The sequence below is a fragment of the Chiloscyllium plagiosum genome, unplaced genomic scaffold (assembly GCF_037043375.1).
Source record: "Chiloscyllium plagiosum isolate Xiang-an unplaced genomic scaffold, Cpla_swu_hap1 HiC_scaffold_42, whole genome shotgun sequence".
NCBI classification, from domain to species: domain Eukaryota; kingdom Metazoa; phylum Chordata; class Chondrichthyes; order Orectolobiformes; family Hemiscylliidae; genus Chiloscyllium; species Chiloscyllium plagiosum.
Genome location: NW_028270180.1, coordinates 83,596,976 through 83,618,337, shown reverse-complemented (window position 1 = coordinate 83,618,337; position 21,362 = coordinate 83,596,976). Strand labels below are relative to the sequence as shown.

Below are 21,362 nucleotides of genomic sequence, written 5' to 3'. Positions count from 1 at the left end.
TCCTTCTTTTTTTATATAGACATGCCCTAGAATTATCAACATACCCTTGTCTAGATTCACCATGTCCATTTCTTTTGAATACACATGCAAATTATTCACTAAGGTCCTCACCCACATCCTCTGGCTTCATGCAGAAATTTCCTTCTTTGTCCTCAACTGGACCTGGCTTTTCCCTCACCCGCACCAACCAACCAACCCAACCGCCCCGTGGCTGAACACCTTAACTCCCTCTCCCACTCCCATTCCGCCAAGGACATGCAGGTCCTTGGCCTCCTCCATCGCCAGACCATGGCAACACGATGCCTGGAGGAAGAGCGCCTCATCTTTCGCCTAGGAACCCTCCAACCACAAGAGATGAATGCAGATTTCTCCAGCTTTCTCATTTCCCCTCCCCCCACCTTATCTCAGTCCCAACCCTCGGACTCAGCACCACCTTCTTGACCTGCAATCTTCTTCCCGACCTCTCCGCCCCCACTCCCTCTCCGGCCTATCACCCTCACCTTAACCTCCTTCCATCTATCGCTTTCCCTCCTCCCTCCTCCCTCCCCCAAATCCCTCCTCCCTACCTTTTATCTTAGCCTGCTTGGCACACCCTCCTCATTCCTGAAGAAGGGCATATGCCCGAAACATCGATTCTCCTGCTCCTTGGATGCTGCCTGACTTGCTGCGCTTTTCCAGCAACACATTTTTCAGCTTTGGACAATATCTCTCTAAACCCTTCCTATACACGTACCTATCCAGATGCCTTTTAAATGTTGTAATTGTCCCAGCTCCATCCCTTCCAATGGCAGTTCATTCCAGACATGCACCACCCTCTGTGTGAAAGCGTTGCCCCTTAGGTCCCTTTTATACCTTTCCTCTCTCATCTTAAACCTATGCCTTCTGACATTGGACTCTCATACCCTGGGAAAAAGACATTGCCTATTCACCCTATACATGTACCTTATGATTTCATAAAACTCTAAAAAGTCACCCCTCAGCCTCCAATGCTAGAGGGAAAATAGCTTCCGTTTATTCAGCTTCTCCCTGTAGCTCAAAGCCTCCAACCCTAACAACATCCTTGTAAATCTTTACTGCACCCTTTGAAGTTTCACAACATATTGAGAGAGACCAGAATTGCACACAGTATTCCAAAAGTAGCTTAACCAATTGTCATCCAAAGCACTTGAATCTAGCCATCATTATCCTTCACTTTCACATGAAATGCTGGTCTGGAATTCACTAGCCTTTAAAAGAGTCTCATATTATCCGCAAACAACTCCTCCCATCTATATGCTCCAGTTTGTGACTAATATCGCCATCGCTAGCTTCTCCCAATTTTGCCAGGAACCACTTTTATCCTCATCATAAATAATGTATAACTTGCAGAATTATGGTCAGTGTTCCCAATATGTTCTTCCACTGAAACTTTGATCACGTGACTGGGCTCATTCCTTAATACCGGATCAAGTATTTCCCTTCCTCAATTGGACTAGAGACATATTGCTTCAAGAAATCCTCTTGGACTCAACTAACACATTCTACCCCCACCCACACAAAAGCCCCTTTCCTTAAGACAGTCCTTGTCAATTTCTAGAATGTTAAAATCACACATCACCACAAACCTGGTGTTTTCACATTTTTCCATTGACTCTCCATGGATATGTTCCTCTGTCTCCCACTGGCTGTTGGGAAGCCTGTAATAAAAACCCATTGAAAGGTTTGCAGCCCTCTTATTCCTGAGCTCTACCCATATGACCTCACTGGATAAGCCCTCCAAGATGTCCTCCCTCAGTAAACCTGTGATATTCTCCCTAATCAATAATCCTCAACATCTTTTATATCTCTCTCTATTTTGCATGATAAAATATAGAACTTTAAGCTACCATTCTTTTCCTTCTTTGAACCAAGTAATAGCTACAATGTCATAGTTATATGCATGAATCCAAGCCCTAAGTTCATCTGTTTAATGTGTCATAATCCTTGCATTAGAACAAATTCACTTCAGATCGCCAGTCCTGCAGTGTTCAGTAACCTCTTCCTGTTTGTTCTTCTACTTCATTGAGAGTGCGCTGCTGGAAAAGAACAGCAGCTCAGGCAGCATCCGAAGAGCAGGAGACTCGATGTTTCAGGCAAAAGCCCTCCATCAAGAATCAGGCTTGTAGTTCAGGGGGGCTGAGAGATAAATGGGGCTGGAGAGAGTGGGAGAATATGATAAGTAAGTGAAGGTGGGGGGGGTGGGGGAAGGTGATAGTCTGAGAGGAGGATGGAGCGGATAGGTGAAAAGGAAGATGGACAGATCAGGAGGGCGGTGCCGAGTTGGAGGGTTGAGACTGTGATAATGTGCAGGGGAGGGGAAATGAGGAAACTGGTGAAGTCCACATTGATCCCACGTACACCTCCCCCCCACCTCTATCCAAGGCCCCAAAGGATTCTTCCACATCTGACAGAGACTTACCTGTACTTCCACAGTCATTGACTGTATCCGTTCCACCTGAAGTGGTCTCCTTGCCATTGGGGAGACAGGACGCCAACTTGCGGATTATTTCAGAGAATATCTCTGGGACACCAGCGCCAACCAACCCCATCCCCCCGAACACTTTAACTCCCCCTCTCACTCCACCAAGGACAAGCAGGTCCTGGGCCTCCTCCATCACCAAACCCAAACCACCCGACACCTGGAGAAAGAACACCTCATCTTCCACTTTGGGACCCTGCAACCACACAGGAGCAATATGGATTTCACCAGTTTCCTCATTTCCTCTCCCTCCACCTTATCCCAGTCCCATGCCTCGAAATCAGTACCATCCTCTTGACCTGTCCATTTTCCTTCCCACCTGTCCACTCCACCCTATCACCTTTCCCTGCCACTTTCACCTACCTAACAAATTTCCAGTTACATTTTCCCCCAGCCCCAGCCTTCTCCCATTGATCTCTCAAACCCCTGACCCACAAGCCCCATTCCTGATAAAGAGCTTATGACTGAAACGTTGACTCTCTTACTCCTCAGATGCTACCTGACCTGCTGTGCTTTTCCAGCACCACAGTCGACTCTGATCTCCAGCATCTGCAGTCCTCCCTTTCTCCCACCTGCTTTAAACACCTACCGAGTGACACCAGCAAACCTCCCTGCCAGGATATTGGTGCTTCTCCAATTTGCGTTAAATCCTTCCTTCTTGTTGAGGTCCCAATCGCCCTGGAGGACATTCCAACGATCCACATATTGGAAGCCATCCATCCGACAGCCTTTTAGCAATGTTTTTCACTGCACTGTCTTCCTATTCCTCGCCTCACTGGCACATGGAGTAATCCCGAGATGTGAACCCCAGAGGGGTTGCCTATGTTATTCATACCAACCTGTACCACACTCTTTGGCTGCTCAGAGTCATAGAGATGTACAGCGTGGAAACAGATCCTTTGGTCCAACTCATCTATGCCAACCAGCTATCCTAACCTAATCTAGTCCCACTTGCCAGCACCTTGGTCCATATCCCTCTGAACCCTTCTTAGTCATGTACCCATTCCAGATGCATTTTAAATGCTGTAGTTGTACCAGACTCCACCACTTCCTCTGGTAGCTCATTCCATACAAGCACCACCCTCTGTGTGAAAACGCTGCCCCTTAGGTCCTTTTTTTTATCTTTCCCCTCTCACCTAAACCTATGCCCTCTAATTCCAGACTCCCCCACCCCAGGGAAAATACTTTGTCGATTGATCCCATCCATGCCCCTTCATGATTTTATAAACTTCTATAAGATCACCCCTCAGCCTCCGACACTCCAGTGAAAACAGCTCCAGCCTGTTCAGCCTCTCCCTATAGCTCAAATCCTCCAACCCTTGCAACATTTCTGCAATTCATTTCTGAAATGTTTCAAGTTTCACAAATCCTTCCTACAGGAGGGAGACCAGAATTACACACAATATTCCAAAAGTGGCCTAACCAATGTCCTGTACAGCTTTAACTCATTGTTCCTTTTGACAATGTTCTATGCCCACTCACAGACATCCTTGACCCTGGAACAAGGGAGGCCATGCATCATCCTGGTCCCTTTTGCAGCCACAGAAATGCCTATGGAGACCGCTATTAGGACTGGTTTTCTGCACTTTGATCCTGCCTGTTGAACAACAGTGCCAGCTGTGGTAGCACTGTTCTGGCAGCTACTGTTGTTATCCCCTGATCGAGCCCTACCCACCACTCCACTCCTCTCCTCTCAAAATCCAAAACGGTATACTTGTTGGAGATGGTTTATCCAGTCTCCAACTGCCTGTCCCTTCCAGCTACCTGCCTGAACCTTGGTAGTGTCCAGGACTCTAAAACTCCTGCCTATGGCGCTTTCCACCCACTTTCCTGAATGCCCCAAAGTGTGTCCCCACTCTGACCCATGTAATCTGACAGAAGCTACAATTGGACAGTTCCCACAGGTTTGGTTGGCATGACTGTTCGAACTGTCTCTTATTTCCCACATTCGATATGATAAGCAAACTACCCAGTGTACTGCCATTTTAATCTTCTCACAACTACTTCATTGAAAATTAATGTCTACTAAAATTAACTTACAGCAAACTAGATGGCCCTAAAGTTAGAATCTCATTAAAGAACATTAAATATTCAATTAATTCTAGAAATAGCAGTCTAGATCCCACTCTAAATCCCAGGACTGTACTGCTCGCCCACCAGCCTGACTCCCATTGCCCTCAAACCTGATGGGGAGGGAAAGGTGAATGGAGGTTTCAGGTAAGAACAGAGTGAGTCATCTGACCGTTACTGACCAATCAGCAGGCCTTCTGTCCAAAACGTTACTCTGGCATTGTGACGTCACTCCCCTCCAGGTCTGGCCCCGGAAGCTCCTTCCGCTGCCTCAGCCCCTCAAGGTGTGTCCTCAAACCCGAGTCCGCTCCTTCGGGATTGATGTGGAAGCTCCCACTGAGTGAGACCGTTTCATGCCGGGTCACAGGAAGCCTTGACTGTGCTGGGTGTTGGTAGTGTCAGTTAAATATTAATCTGCTCAACCTGTCACTGAGAGAGGTGTGAATAAGGGGATAAATCAGAATCACCTTCTTCTGTGCTGTCGATCTCTACGGCAATCATATAACCAGAAGGTAACACACTGAGATCTTAATCAAGGTGCGGGAACAAATGACTGCAGATGCTGGAATCGGAACTGAAAACAACAAATGCTGGAGATCACAGCGGGTCAGATAGCATTCACAGAGGGAGAACAAGCTAACGTTCCGAGTCTAGATGACTCTTCATCTTAATCAATACAGTTAAATATTTTTAGTGTCATTGCATTTTGATATCAACACGATCATTTTGCTGTTATTAGAATGTAGTTTGCTTACATTTGTTGAATAGCAGCAGCAACAAAATTCCGCCAGCATTTTGATCAGTCTAACAATGGTACATATTCTTTTGTTTCGCTTGTGAACAAATGCAAAATTATGACGGACGGAGTAAATGTGGGACAAATACAATGTACTTCAATGAAAGGAAGAAATGGAAAAGGTAAAGTTCAAAGATCAGCTGTGTTACTGGCAATATTCCCTGATGAGTATCAGACACTCCAGGATAGAATGTTACAATTTCAGGAAAGGCTGAGAAGTAACTGTGGCTATCAGAATGGTAAACAGCATGGCAGGCATCTCAGGAGACTGCATAGCCTGAGCACAACTTGCAGATGAATGGTATTTGGTGCTTGGCCACTGGACAGACCACCTATGAACAAAAACAGTTGTTTTATCCCCTCATACATGATCTGTGGCAGCAGGAGAGATCATCTAGGCTCACGATCCTGCTACATGGAAACACAAAATTCAGTTTACTGAACCAGCTCGTAACATCAATTGGATGGTCACGCTGGTTGTAAACAGGTCTTGGCAGTGTGGCTGTGGAGGGAGGTAACTATCTGTCCTTCTGTGGTTCCATTCAAGCCCAGGTGTCCTTGGGGATGGGGTGCAGAATGTCCATCTCAATGCCTTTAGAGGGATGGAACACCACAGAGGCATACAGTGCTTTATTTCCCGTCCAACTCCATTTCAATTTTATCCCTTCCCTCTCTTCCCACCACGTCCCCTGCCATGTTTATATTTGGTATTGCATTGCCCAAAAAAGGCTGCGCTTGTAAATCATCAATTGGATACACATGAGTTTTTACTGGTGATGGCTGCTCGTTATACAAAAAAAACAACAAAAGAAGTTGCAGTGGGAAAGAACTCATTTTTATGTGATAACACTTTTGGGTAGAAACATATACTAATAAAACACAGCAATGAAGGGCTCCTATGGTGCAGGGTTAGAATTCTTAAGTGTGTTCAAGTTCAGCCTGCTACCCTAAATGTGTAATATCTATGGGCAGAGTGATTAGAAATAACTAATGAGAACCGAAACAATTTAGGTTTTTGACTCTGTCATGTAGGAGGAGAAAGAGACCATTAATCCTTGTGAAATTGCTACACAGAGACAGGAAGAGTCTGCGAGTAAAATCGCACAATTATTTATTGCAAATTAATATTTTGTATCAATGGTTGAAAGTAGAAGATTTTCGGTGTGATATTTCTTTAACTTTTTACATTCAATTTTTTAATTGCATGTTTTGTTCACTTTCTTCGGACAGACGATGATGGAAAAGGAATTAGTCAATTGCTGAATAGTTACAGCGACAGGGAGTTCAACCTGATTACCCGATTCTACTATGAGAGTTTGGAGGATACAATATTAGACTTGGTGGAGAGCATTGCCCTGACATTAACAGCAACTGATTCATTGAGCAATGGAAATTACGCTGTAAGTTATATGATAGAATTTTTTGATTATTCTATTATTAATCAGTAAAATGATTGAAGTGGGCATGTAATTGAAGGAACCTTTGGAAATTTAAGGAAAAGTAACAAGGTTGTGCATCTCATTAATGATATGAAAAACAATAAAAGTAAGGGTCAGGGGTACAAAAATAAAAATGCACCAGAAAATAGAAAATACTGAAACAATATTTTTTTCAAAGAAAAAACAATAATGAAAAGTTGTTTACTTGAAGGACCGATAACGAACTGAGAGCAAAATAGAAATTAGTGAGGTGGGACCCCATGGCTTAGTGGTTAGTGGATGAACTCATGTGATGATGAAAACCACATATCAGAGAATATCAGGATACCCCAGATCAGTTTTAGCGAGCTGGAAGAAATGCCATGATGAATATTTCACTGGGAAGAATAGCTTGTGTGTGCTCTGCAAGCAACAAGATCCTAGCAGAGAGCACAAATAAAAATACCATGGTGGGGAGGGATTGGTGTCAGCAGTTTTAAGGGAGACGCTGGAATACCCAGTGAGTTCCAAATCAATTAGGATGGAATTCTTCAGTTTATGTTGTATGCAGCTTTTGGTTTAAGCCCTAACACTATGGTCATTGTGTCATTCAGAACTGAAAGAGCTAAGTTTGGCTCGACCTAGAAATAAGTGAAACATTGTCACGGGATGGCACGATGGTTCAGTGGTTAGCATTGCTGCCTCACAGCACCAAGATCCCAGGTTCGATTCCAGCCTCCGGCAACTGTCTGTGGGGTGTTTGCACATTTCTCCCCGTGTCTGCGTTGGTTTCTTCCGGGTGCTCTCTGCGTTGGTTTCCTCCCACAGTCCAAAGATGTGCAGGTCAGGTGAGTTGGCCATGTTAAATTGCCCATAGGTTAGGTGCATTAGTCAGAGGGACATGGGTCTGGGTAGGTTACTCTTCGAAGGGCCTGTTTCCACACTGTAGGGAATCTAAAAAAAACAAGAAATATGTTGTCAAGTTTTAAACAGGTCACCTTATGAAGTTCAAGTTCAAGTACCAGGAAGGTGCCACTCATGTCACTGAGGCAGGTAATGTTGAGGGACTCTTGAAGAAGTGAGGAATTACAACCCCTTGTGAAGTTTTCTTGACTTGGTAGTGTTCCATGTTATTCATGTTCGGTGAGTTTAGCTGAGAAATCTCTGGACACTGTTCTAATTACTTTTGCTAATCAATATGCTCCGTAGTGTGCTCTATCAAAGTCTGTTCCCATATTTGCCTCTTGTTAATTCTGGATGTTGAATATAAACGGTGCATACATTTTGGCCCACTGTCATAAATATAATTAAGTAAAATCTGTTGCTGTTTGTTGCTGAAGAATTATTCAGCTTTTTTCACTGACTAAGTTCCTTGAACTCACTGTGTCTACTTTTTAGGTGAAATAATTGGTCTCTAGTCAAATCGTAATATAGATTTTCCACGTGCTCATGTGTCACATTGTAAAAAAGTACAAAACAAACTGGTAAATGTGACTTGAAATTAATACGCAGAGTTCATTCAAAATGATTTCTTACAACTACAAAATATTTTTAAACAAAACAAAAACAAGTTACATGTAATGAATACAGTTTTGCCATAGTGAATATGCCTGTCACCAAGAATTGAAAATTTATCAATTCATATTAAAGGGAAGAGCCTTTCATGCTGGGGCAGATGACATACATTTATAAAAGTATATCATGCCAGCTATTCCACAGTAAAAAAAAAACCTTCGGGAAAATGTTTACAAATTAAGACCAGAGCTGTGAAGGAAACATTTCATGATTCCAAAAACAAATTATTCCTTGGTGGAAGAAACATGAACCATCAAGCTAAGTCAGATAATGATTATGACATCAAACTGAAATATAATAACATGCAAATTTATCATTTCATTAAGTTTCCTCCCCAGTGGCTCGGTGAGTATTTGCATTGCGTCATTAATTGTTCTTGCCAAGTTGGGAATGACATGCTTTCATGAAGCATTGCACTCGATTTGATGTAATCTAGCTGAATTCTCGATAGGATTGGGATCCAGGATTATTCAACAGCTGCAGTGAATGAAAGGTAGAATATTTCCAAGTCCAGATTGTTTGTAGATTGAATATCAGGGTTGTGGGTTTGGTACGATAGGAATATAAAGATACAGAATAAAGCAATTCAGTGCAGCATGTCTGCACTAACCAGAAAGAAATTGAAAAAGAAAAATCGCCCAATTTAATTTTAAGGATGAGAAAGTGAGACTGCAGATGCTGGAGATCAGAATCTCTGGTGCTGGAAAAGCACAGCAGGTCAGGTAGCATCCGAGGAGCAGGAGAGTCGACGTTTCGGGCACAAGCTCTTCATCAGGAATGGGGGGTGGTGGCCCAAGGGGACTGAGAGATAGGGTTGGGCTGGCGGGGGGGGGGGGGGGGGGGGGTGAAGGTAGCTGGGAATGCAATAGGTAGATAAAGGTGAAGGTGATAGGTTGGAGAGGAGGGTGGAGCAGATTGGTAGGAGGTAAATGGACAGGTAGGACAGTTCAAGAGGGCAGTGCTGAGTTGGAAGGTTGGATCTAGGAGAAGGTGGGGGAAGGGGAAATGAGGAAAATGGTGAAACCCATATTGATTCTGGGTGGTTGGGGGGTCCCAAGGCAGAAGATGAGACATTCTTCCTCCAGATATCAGGTGGTTAGGATTTAGTGGTGGAGGAGGCCCAGGACTTGCATATCCTTGGTGGAGTGGATCACTCTTACACAAGTAGGGAGGATGTGTTGGGCAGGCTAGAGGTTATTAAGGTGGACAAATCCCCAGGACCAGATGGGATCTATCCCAGGTTGCTGAGGGAGGCGAGAGAGGAAATAGCTGGGGCCTGACAGATATCTTTGTAGCATCCTTAAATACAGGTGAGGTGCCGGAGGACTGGAAGGTTGCTCATGTTGTCCCCCTTTACAAGAAGGGTAGTAGGAATATTGTGGGTAACTACAGACCAGTGAGCCTGGCGTCGGTGGTGGGAAAGTTGCTGGAGAAGGTACTGAGGGATAGGATCTATTTATATTTGGAAAATAATGGGCTTATCAGTGTTAGACAACATGGTTTTGTGCGGAGGAGATCGTGCCTTACCAACTTATTAGAGTTCTTCGAGGAAGTGACCAAGTTGATAGATGAAGGAAGGGCTGTTGATGTCGTATGCATGGACTTTAGTAAGGCAGTTGATAAGGTTCCCCATTGTAGACTTATGGAGAAAGTGAAGTCACATGGTGTGCAGGGTGTTCTAGCTAGGTGGATAAAGAACTGGTTGAGCAACAGGAGACAGACAGTAGTAGTTGAAGGGAGTTTCTCGAAATGGAGAAAGGTGACCAGTGGTGGTCCACAGGGGTCAGTGTTGGGGCCACTGTTGTTTGAGATATACATAAATGATCTGGAAGAGGGCACTGTTGGTATGATCAGTAAGTTTGCAGATGACATGAAGATTAGTGGAGTAGCAGAAAGCATAAGTGACTGTCAGAGAATACAGGAGGGTATAGATAGACTGGAGAGTTGGGCGGAAAAGTGGCAGATCGTTTTCAATCCAGTCAAATGTGAGATGATGCATTTAGGCGAGACTAATTCAAGAGTGAATTATACAATGAATGGAAGAGCCTTGGGAAAAGTTGATGAGCAGAGAGATCTGGGAGTGCAGGTCCTTTGTATCCTGAAGGTTTCTGCACAGGTGGATAGACTGGTCAAGAAGACATACAGTATGCTTGCCTTCATTGGACGGGGTATTGAATATAAGAGCTGGCAAGTCACGTTAAAATTGTACAAGACATTGGTTCGGCCACATTTAGAATACTGTGTACAGTTCTGGGCGCCACATTACCAAAAGGATGTGGACACTTTGGAGAGGTTGCAGAGAAGGTTTACGAGGGTGTTGTCTGGTCTGAAAGGTGCTAGCTATGAAGGGAGGTTGAGTAGGTTAGGTTTATTTTCATTAGAAAAAAGGAGATGGGGGGGGGGGCTGATTGAGGTTTAGAAAATCATAAAGGATATAGACAGGGTGGATAGAGATAAGCTTTTAACCAGGGTGAAGGATTCAATAACAAGAGGTCAGGCTTTCAAGGTGAGAGATGGAAGGGTTAAGGGGGATTCACGCGGCAAGTACTTCACACAGAGGGTGGTGGGTGTCTGGAGCGCGTTGCCAGCAGAGGTGGTAGAGGCAGGCACAGTAGATTTATTTAAGATGCATCTGGACAGATGCATGAGTAGGTGGGGAGCAGAGGGATACAGGTGCTTAGGAATTGGGCGACAGGTTTAGACAGTACATTTGGATCGGTTTAGGCTTGGAGGACCAAAGGGCCTATTCCTGGACTGTAAATTCTCTTTGTTCTTTGTCAGCACACATGTTGGAAAAGGCAACACTTCATGCAGTTGTAGTGATGTTAATATTGTGTCTGTTGGTGAGCTGAAGGATATTTATGACTTCAATTATTGGAGTTTCATGATGTTATCAGAACTAGTTACCCAAATTGCCCCAAATACCATAATGACCGTTGATATCCTTTCAATTCTTACTGTAATAAAATCCTGGCAATTACAAACTTTTCAATGTTTCCTACAAAATTTCTAATCTATTGAATTGGATTTCCTTTTTGTTTCTTTGGATATAGCAGTGAAACTAGTCCACTTTTAATGTAGGAATTCATTGAAGGTGTTGTGGTTCTAGCATCAAAGGCAATGCACAACAAGCTATTAAAGTTACAACATGGATCTCATGTTCGCATCATAGTTCAAGTGTTATGGATTCAAACCCAAACCACAAAACTTCCACTTCCAATATTGTAGAATCCAGTTTTGTTTATCACATGACTTGTTAACTGCAAGTTTCATGTCATATCCAATAGATTCCTCTATTCCTGATGAAGGGCTTTTGCCCAAAACATCGATTATCCTGCTTCTCGGATGCTGCCTGAACTGCTGTGCTTTTCCAGCACCACTCTAATCTAGAATCTGGTTTCCAGCATCTGCAGCCCTTGTTTTTTCCTACAACTAATGTCTCCCTCATAGTTCTTCTTCACAAGTGGAGGCAAGGTCTCATCAGTGTGCTGAGATGAATATTCTTCACCAATCGAACATCCTTAATGTAACAGCTTTTCATAATTACGACACTGCTGTTTATCATTTTCTCTCTTTCATTGTTTTCCTTTCTATTTCTTCTTTTTCTTGTTTCTTTCTGGTTTATTCCATTGTTCTTCCTTTGTTTCTTTCTTTCCCATCTTTCTTTTTCCCTCATTTCCATCTTCAATTCATTCTTCCATTCCGTTCCTTCATCTATTGTTTCCCTTTTCCTGTTTCCCTTTCTATTTTACCTGTTCTTCTCTTTTATTCCAGTATATCTGTAATCTGTCAGAGCATCAACAGAGAAAGGAAGCAACAAAACATCTTCTGAACAAAGTGACCAAAACCAATGGCTGCAGAGAACGAATATTTTGGGAAACATTGGTGAAAATGCAAGAATCAAAGCCAAAACTGAAACTCATTCTGAAAGAAATTCAGAGCAGAGGTATTGTACAGTCCAAGTATTTCTAGCAATCAAACATGGTTGCCTCTTTAATGGGTGAGGCTGCCACACACTACTAATGAAATGAAACATCTTTCCCAGGTTTTGACTTGCTTTATAATGCACGCATCGGAGAGATGGAAGGAGAGCTATCAGATCACCTCAAAGGTAAGTCAAAATAAAAGTAATCGTTAATCATAAAAACGTACCGCATTAATTAAGTTCTAACATTTTATTTGTGTCTCACATTTCATCACTGAAAGGAAACAAACCCTCCAAATTATTACCATGAACTGTTTCTATAAAATGCAATCCAAGTTACAACACGAAGCAAATGAACTGGAACTTGGGCATGGACAGTGTTCCATCTGCCACAGATTATATGCCACATGTGTGATATTGAGCTTTGTTGGAAATTGCTGAATGCTCATTTTGATTTTCCCAGCTGCTCTGGAGCAGACTGAGCCCAACCTTCCAGTTTTAGATGCTGAACCACAAAGTCACATTCAGTTTTGCAAGTCAGTTGGTTTCAAGATCTTCCCTGGTACTTTGTGAGGCCATTATTTCTTTTCCCTTCAGTCACATCAGGGTCTGAAAAGAAGTCTTGCTTTTACTGTCAATACAAGGCCGTCGGGTGCCTTTATGCAAATGTAAACCTCAATATCGCCAGAGTCTCGGAGTCTACAAAGTCTGTATTGGGCTGGAGTCACATAAAGCTCCAGACCCAGTTAAAGCTTAAATCATATACATTACAGACTGAGTAAAGATGATGTCATTTATAGGATCACAATTGGTTCCAGACTAGTTACTGATGAAGTCAGATCTGATGAATACAGAAGTTAGAGTGTGGTCCCATAGTGTGGACAGACTGAACTGATATGTATGTACTGGTTGAAGGTGGTCTTGATTCATATGTCGGCTCCACCCTGGGCAATGACTTGAAACGCACAGTGACCGAAAGAAAGTGTGGATATGGGTCACGTATAGAAACAGAATCTTTAAACATCCAAGTGTCATATTTCTACCAACTGCATATGTACTAGAGTTCAACATGTATCAGATTGCACACATGTTGTTTGGGCATTGAATGAAGGCACAAATAGGGCTACAATGATATTAGCTTGACCTAATTGAACAACCAGGACTAGATAAGGAATTGTTTTTCAATAAGTCACATATCCCAGAAACACATTTCTACACACAGTGCTGAAACATTGGATTTGTGAAGAGCCCATATTTGCTGAAATCTTACTGACATAGAGTAGCTGTGTCAAATACTGTACTCAATTGTCTGGCCAGGCAATTAGTTGGCTTGGAAACATATTTAGGCTCATATCGAGGTAAGATTTGCTTCGTCTATGTCGCGGACTTGTTAAAACATGAAATCAAATATGGGGTCAAGCTGGGTATAGGTAGATTAACATGAAGATTCAGAATAGATAGGGAGTCCATTCACATACAATCTTAGACTGTACAATGAGAGGCTTCAGCTTTCGCACTGAAATGGACAATGAGTTGATAAAATTGGTGGAAGATCCCAATGTTATCCTTATACATCGACAGTGTTATTTTATAATTATGGTTCACATAGCACATTTAATTGTATCACTGGTTTGTCATCCTGTTCCCAACATTAAGCATTGAAAAAGTGAGTATTATGCACAGTCCCTATTCAGCCAGTGGGCCATATGTTTACATTAGGTATAAATTGTCTGAGATTGAAGCAGACATCAATCTTATAAACACTCTGATACTATCTCCACTGGGGACAACAGACAAAACAAAAATGAATACAGTAAATAATAATAAGTGAACAATGTGATAATATTTGGCTTCTCACATGTTCCAATGGTAAATTCTCCTCAAATGGAGATGACGATAGAGTGGAGGGGCTTGTCTGTTATAATGTAAAATCTACTATAATCCATCTGATTCTCCCTGATTTATATTTAATTTAATTCAATATTTATTCGATAAGATTAATTTCTAGCACAGCGTAGTAAAATTTGGATTCGACTCACATATTTTGTATTGCTACCCAACTCAAACTCCTCCTTGCTTCTCGTTAATTGTTTTAATGTAGTTAATTAACAAATAAGAACAATGCCAACATAATTTTGATCATTGTCATGAAAGGTATACAAGATCAACACAAGCAACACCTCCTCCACCAAACCGAGCATGTGGTCAAACACACCATCAAAGGAGACAGCAAAATTACGACCATTTCCCTCACTGATCGATATACAGAGCTTATCATTATTTCCACTCTGCGTGAACGGAGACTAGTGGAACACGAGCTCCTTTCCAGAGGCAGGGAACATGAAGAATGGCAGCGGAAGTACCTCACCAGCGAACTTGAAAAAATCCGGATTGATCAATTATTCAGGATCAGTTTTGGCCACTCCAGCCTGTCTGGCACCACGGTGGTTCGTGGAGTGGCTGGCATTGGTAAGACAACAATGGTGCAGAGGATGGTCCATGAATGGGCAGCAGGAAACATCTATCCTCAGTTCCAATTTGTTCTACATTTCACATTTCGAAATCTTAATGCCATCAACAGAGCCATTTCTCTGACTGAAATGGTATTGGATCAGTACCCTTATTTAGAAAAGATAATTGAAGATATCTGGATGAAACCTGAATATCTTCTCTTGGTTTTTGATGGATTAGATGAATACAAACACCAGATTGATTTCACTGGCCGCGTGGCTGGTGATGTCGCTGCGAATCACTGTGTTGCGCCTGACTGCAGATGTGAAGTTTTTGAAATGGTGCACTCTCTGGTACAGCAACAGCTGCTCAGAGGTTGTTCTGTGCTGGTTACCAGCCGGCCGACTGCCCTTGACTCATTGGAAAAGGCCAATGTCAACCTTTGGGCTGAGATCCTGGGCTTTCTTGCTGATGAAAGAAAAGAATTTTTCAGAAAGTTTTTTTGGCAGTGAGCAACTCGCTACCAATGTCTTCAAACACATCGAGGAGAATGAGATCCTGTACACCATGTGCTACAACCCTTCATATTGCTGGATCATTTGCTCAACCTTAGGCCCACTCTTTACACAGATGAAGTGCAAGCAACCTCTTCCCAAAACTATCACTCAACTTTTCTCCATCTACCTTTCCAATCTCTTGGACAACCACAAGCGAGATGTTGAGGACCAGCGGATGGTTTTACAGCGACTCGGGGAGTTGGCTTACCAGGGAGTTTCGAAAAGGAGAATTGTTTTTAATGAGAATCACTTCATTCAGCATCAGCTGGAGTCCAGCAAATTCATTTCAGGATTCATGATGGAGATCTTGGAAAGGGATGACACAGCTAAAAACATTATGTACATATTTCTCCACCTTACCATCCAGGAATTCTTGGCCGCCCTGGCTCAGTATTTGAGTCCAAAGCATCAGAACGTGGTGGAAACGCTTCACTGTGCTTTTAAGAAGGATGATGGTCGGTTTGAGATTTTTATTCGATTTTTAGTTGGTCTTTCAACATCCACTTCATCCCGAAATCTGGAACCATTCCTGGGTCCGCTGTCTCATCACACGACCTGTCAGGTGATAGACTGGCTGCAGGCCAATGTTCAAGCAGAAATCAAAAACATGGACAGAGCCACTGGAAAGAGGAAACTGCTGAACATATTCCATTATTTGTCGGAGTCTCAGAATAGAGCTTTAGTTCAGAAGACCATTGGATCTGTGGAGCGTTTGAACTTTGGGGACTCCAATCCAAAAAATGCACTGAGATTAAACCCAATGGACTGTTTTGTAATGTCTCATGTTGTACAACTTTGTGAGTCAGTGATGGAGTTGAATTTGGAGAAATGTTATATTCAGGAGGAGGGGATCAAACGATTGGCCCCTGCAATCCACAAGTGCAAAGTTCTAAGGTATGCATTGATCCGGGTGAAATTAGATAACATGTCAGCAATGACCCATTGATTTTCTCTTATAAATTCCACCTGATATGAATTTCATAGAATCATAGAATCTCTACAGAGCAGCAAACAGTCATTTGGACCATCTAGTCTGCAACAACCCTCTGAAGTGCATCCCATCCAGACCCCTCCCCTATCCCTGCATTTCCTAAGGGACATGAAAGGCTACAGAAAAGATTTAGAAGGATGTTGCTAGGGTTGGAGCGTTTGACCTATAGGGAGAGGCTGAATGGACTGGGACTGTTTTCCCTGGAGCATTGAAGGCTGAGGATGACCTTATATATCGAGTTTATAAAGTCATGAGGAACATGTTTAGGGTAAATAGGCAAGGTCTTTTCCTTGGGATCTGGGAGTGAGAGGGGAAAGATTGAAAAGGTACTTAAGGGGCAACTTCTTCACACAAAGGATGTGTGGGTATGGAATGAGCTGCCAGAGGAAGTGGTGCAGGCTGGTGCAATTACAACATTTAAAAGGCATCTGGAGGGTTTATGAATAGGAATCATTTAGAGGGATATGGGCCAAATGCTGGCAAATGTGATTAGATTAATTAAGGATATCTGGTCGACATGGACGAGTTGGACCAAAGGGTCTGTTTCCTTGTTGTATATCTCTATGACTCTATAACCCATCTAGTCTGCACATCCCTGGAAACTATGGGCAATTTAGCATGATCAGTCCATCTAACCTGCACATAGTTGACTGTGGGAGGAAATCGGAGTACCCAGAGGCAACCCCCGCAGACACTGGGCAAATGTGCAAACTCCACACAGACAGTCACCCAGGGGTGGAATCAAACCCAGATCCCTGGTGCTGTGAGGAAACAATGCTAACTGTTGAGCCACTTGTCACTATCGTAGCTGAATCACAATTACTATTCGTTTTTTTTCTGAGAGTCAAGGAGTTTTCCATGTTTTTTATTTATTTTTAACGCTACTACCGCATTGACCTTGATACTGAGTGCTCTAACTATAACAAAAAAAAAGGCACCAGACGAACTTGGTTGGTCTTACACTGTGAGACATTCAAAGCCACGAGGAGTCTGGCAGAGTCTTTAACTAGTGCTATGACAAGGAAACAAAGAACCGAGCCAAATCATCGTACCTCTGTGTTCACAACAGAGTAAAATTAAAACCTTCAAAGATTTTAACCTCAGCAATTCCTAACCAGACTTTATAACCAATCGCAGACTCTGTTGATAATGAAACCTAGACGGTAGGTTAATAACTGAAACAACAAAAAAAAGCAATTTATTATCAATGTAGGAACTTTAGCATAGCAAACTTAAACAACAAAGTTTGAAACCAATAACCTTGTTTTCAGGGCAATTCACACAAAAGACAGACAGACAGACAAGTAAACACAGTGAAGGGATAATTAAAATAAGTAACAAAACTGGCCAGATTAAGTGGTTTTCATATCTTACTCTCAATGTATATTTAATGGTTTCTTTGTTAATTTTCTGAAGATATCGATCTGTGCCACCTTTGAATTCACTCTGAGAACTGAAATTCTGAAATAAAGTGGAAGGTTAGGCAGGGAGCATTTAAATCTTCATGCTGTAACGTCAATAGCTAAGTTCATTCTCTCAAAAGCACAGTCCCAAAAACCAACTTAAACTGTGATCTATGCCTATGTTTGACCATCTCGTTCTCTCCCAAAAACAAATGGAAATTGCTGTTCTGAGGAAAGCTCATTGGACCGAAATATATCTATCCACAGATGCTGCCAGACCTGCTGTGCTTTTCCCTCAATTTTTGTTTTTGTTTCTTATGTCCAGTATCCACAGTTCTTTTGATTTTATGTTCTATCCCAGGCTTGTTCACAATAATTCCCAGGTACTGGCCTGATCAATTCCCAAACATTTCTTATCTGGTTCAATGTGCTGCTCTCCCACTGTGCTGAAACATCTACAGGATCCTATTGATCAAGAGCTAACCTGCCATTACCTGTGAGGCCCCAGCTCACGAACAAACAGCAGCTTGTTTGTTTGTTTTGTTGAAACACAAGTTGCTGTTCACAATCCAAAGATCATTTCCAGCTCATTGCAGTTCACAGCTACAAATCAAAATCGATAAAATAATAAATTAAACGAAAAGTTGGCGAAGGTTTGAACACTAATCCTAAGAGGCCCTCAATTAAATGAACAGACCTGGTGTGTGACTGAACACAGTTCACGGACAGAGAATAGCAATGGAGATCAGGTGGCAAATCAAACTGTTGAACCCAACCTCTGTCACCAATTGTGTGCCATTGCAGAGATGAATATCATCCTTTGTAGTTTACTTTTACAAACCAAAGCTAATCTGATATTGTATTTGACCCAACCATCACTAGATAAATAGTAAGTGAATCCTGTACCTAGTTCAATGCAGAATACGTTGCTAACACAGCAAGGCTGCCATTCATGTATCTGAAACTGTTACGGGTGAGGGTCAGGGTGGGTTTGAAATAGAGGTTCAACAGTCTGTGATTTACAGAAGGCATGATCTGCCCTTTGTGGTAGCACAAAATTCACCATTCACCTCAGCAGCAGGGAGATTGGGCAGCTCATCACTACATATTTTACATGACTGTTGGGATGAACAATTATCCATTCTGCTTGGAACTGAAAACATCGCTTGTGTATTGTTAAATGCAACAGAGAAGCAGGAATTTATTGATTGATTGATGTCTATAAGTCTTTTTCTTTGTTGTGTTATCCAAGCAGGGCAATAATACCTCAAAATTAACCATTGCTTTTACTCTTTGCTGGATTACACATGGATGAGTTCAATGGAATATAATTGCACAAATGTTTTAAAAAATTTGATATAAGACAATCAATTTTTTGTCTTGCGTTCAACTTATCATAGAGTCAAATAACATGGAAACAGATCCTTTGGTCCAACCAGTCCATGCTGAACGTAATCCCAACTAAACTAGTCCCACCTGCCTGCTCCAGGCCCATATCCCTCCGAACCTTTCCTTCTCATGTATTTATCGAAATATCTTTTAGAGTCATAGAGATGTACAGCATGGAAACAGACCCTTCATTCCAACCTGTCCACGCCAACCAGATATCCCAACCCAACCTAGTCCCACCTGACAGCACCCAGCCCATATCCCTCCAAACCCTTCCTATTGATATACCCATCCAAATGCCTCTTAAATGTTGCAATTGTACCAGCCTCCACCACATCCTCTGGCAGCTCATTCCATACACGTACCACCCTCTGTGTGAAAAAGTTGCCCCTTAGGTCTCTTTTATATCTTTCCCTTCTCACCCTAAACCTATGCCCTCTAGTTCTGGACTACTCAACCCCAGGGAAAAGACTTTGTCTATTTAGCCTATCCATGCCCCTCATAATTTTGTAAACCTCTATAAGGTCATCCCACAGCCTCCGATGCTCCAGGGAAAACAGCCCCAGCCTGTTCAGCTTCTCCATATAGCTCAAATCCTCCAGCCCTGGCAACATCTTTGTAAATCTTTTCTGAACCCTTTCAAGTTTCACAACATCTTTCCAATAGAAAGGAGACCAGAATTGCACACAATATTCCAACAGTGGCCTAACCAATGTCTGGTACAGCCGCAACATGACCTCCCAACTCCTGTACTCAATACTCTGACCAATAAACGAAAGCATACCAAACACCTTCTTTACTATCCTATCTACCTGGGACTCCATTTTCAAGGAGCTATGAGCCTGCACTCCAAGGTCTGTTTGTTCAGCAACACTCCCTAGGACCTTACCATTAAGTGTATAAGTCCTGCTAAGATTTGCTTTCCCAAAATGCAGCAACTTGCATTTATCTGAATTAAACTCCATCTGCCACTAATTGCACCCATATCCACCACTTCCTCAGGAACTACCCTCTGCGTTTAAAAAAATTTCTTCTTGTGACTTTTTTAACTCTGTGTCCTCTCACCTTAAAAATGTGCCCCTAGTCTTGAAATCCCCCATCCTCGGGAAAAGACACCTACCATTAAGCCTTTTTATATCGCTGATGATTTTATAACCCTCTGAGGTCACCTCTCAACCTCTTATGCTCCAGTGGGAAAATAATCCCAGTCTATCCAGCCTCTCCTTATAACTCAAACCTTCCATATCAAAGCTTCCTGGTAAACCTTTTCTGAACCTCCTCCACCTTAACAATATTCTTCTTTTACCTAAGTGACTATAACTGGACACAGTATTCCAGAAGAGGCCTCACCAATGCAAACTTCAAAGAATTATGTACCTGAATCCTTAGCTCCCTCTGTTGTACAACACTGTCCAAAGCCCTCCCATTAACTGATTAACCTCTCCCCAAGTTTGTTGTATCAAAATGCATTTATCTAGATTGAACTCCATCTGCCATTTCTCAACCCATTGACCCATTTTGTCAAAATCCCTTAGAAAATCCTCTTCTTTACTATGCCACCAATTTTGATATCATTTGCAAACTTACTAACCATGCCTCCTGTATTTTCATCCAAATCGTTTCTATAAGTGACAAACAAAACACAAGCCAGAACCGATCCCCGTGGAACATCGGTGGTGACAGGCCTCCAAGTCTGAAAAACAACCCTCCACATTGTCTCCTGATAAGCCAATTTTGTATCCAATTGGCAAGCTCTCCCTGAATCCTATGTGTCCAGTTTTGGGTTAAAATATATATTCCATTTCCAGGTCATAAAATGGGTAGTACATAATAAGGCCATCTGGCCAATTATGTCTGCACTGGCTCCTTAAATGGCCTACACACTTCATCCTATTCCCCTCCTCTTCCCTCAAAGCTATCACATGTTTTCTCCTTCAGGTATATATCAAATTCCTCTTTTCAGAGTTGTGCTGGGTTGTACTGTCAATAGCCTTTCAGTCAGTGAATGAGTAACAGCAATTTACTGAGTAAAATATATGATAAGAACTGTACACCTCTCATTTTTCACCAAACAATTAATCTATTGTTTGAAATATGTGTTCACTGGTCACCAACTAATTCAGTGAGAATAGTTATGCAAGATTTCAATCTGTTTTCTAATACTGCACAACACTGTTCGATCTGCCCATGCCTCAGTGTGTCAATGAGAAACAATTGGATGGAGTTTCTGTAAGGTGAAGTTTATGTTATGTTAATCGGAGAGATTTCCCACTCCTTGATTTTTTTTTTT

General features: G+C 42.3%; 1 protein-coding gene across 1 annotated transcript in view; it reads left to right on the top strand.

The window, feature by feature from the left end:
* The window catches only part of LOC148137968 (NACHT, LRR and PYD domains-containing protein 3-like), a 35,314-nt gene that overhangs the window by 7,066 nt on the left and 6,886 nt on the right, over positions 1-21,362 (top strand). The window contains 5 exon segments of the mRNA XM_087982127.1: positions 6,568-6,763; positions 12,131-12,302; positions 12,402-12,467; positions 14,436-15,229; positions 15,231-16,183. Of these exon segments, the coding sequence (XP_087838253.1) occupies positions 6,568-6,763; positions 12,131-12,302; positions 12,402-12,467; positions 14,436-15,229; positions 15,231-16,183 (2,181 nt within the window).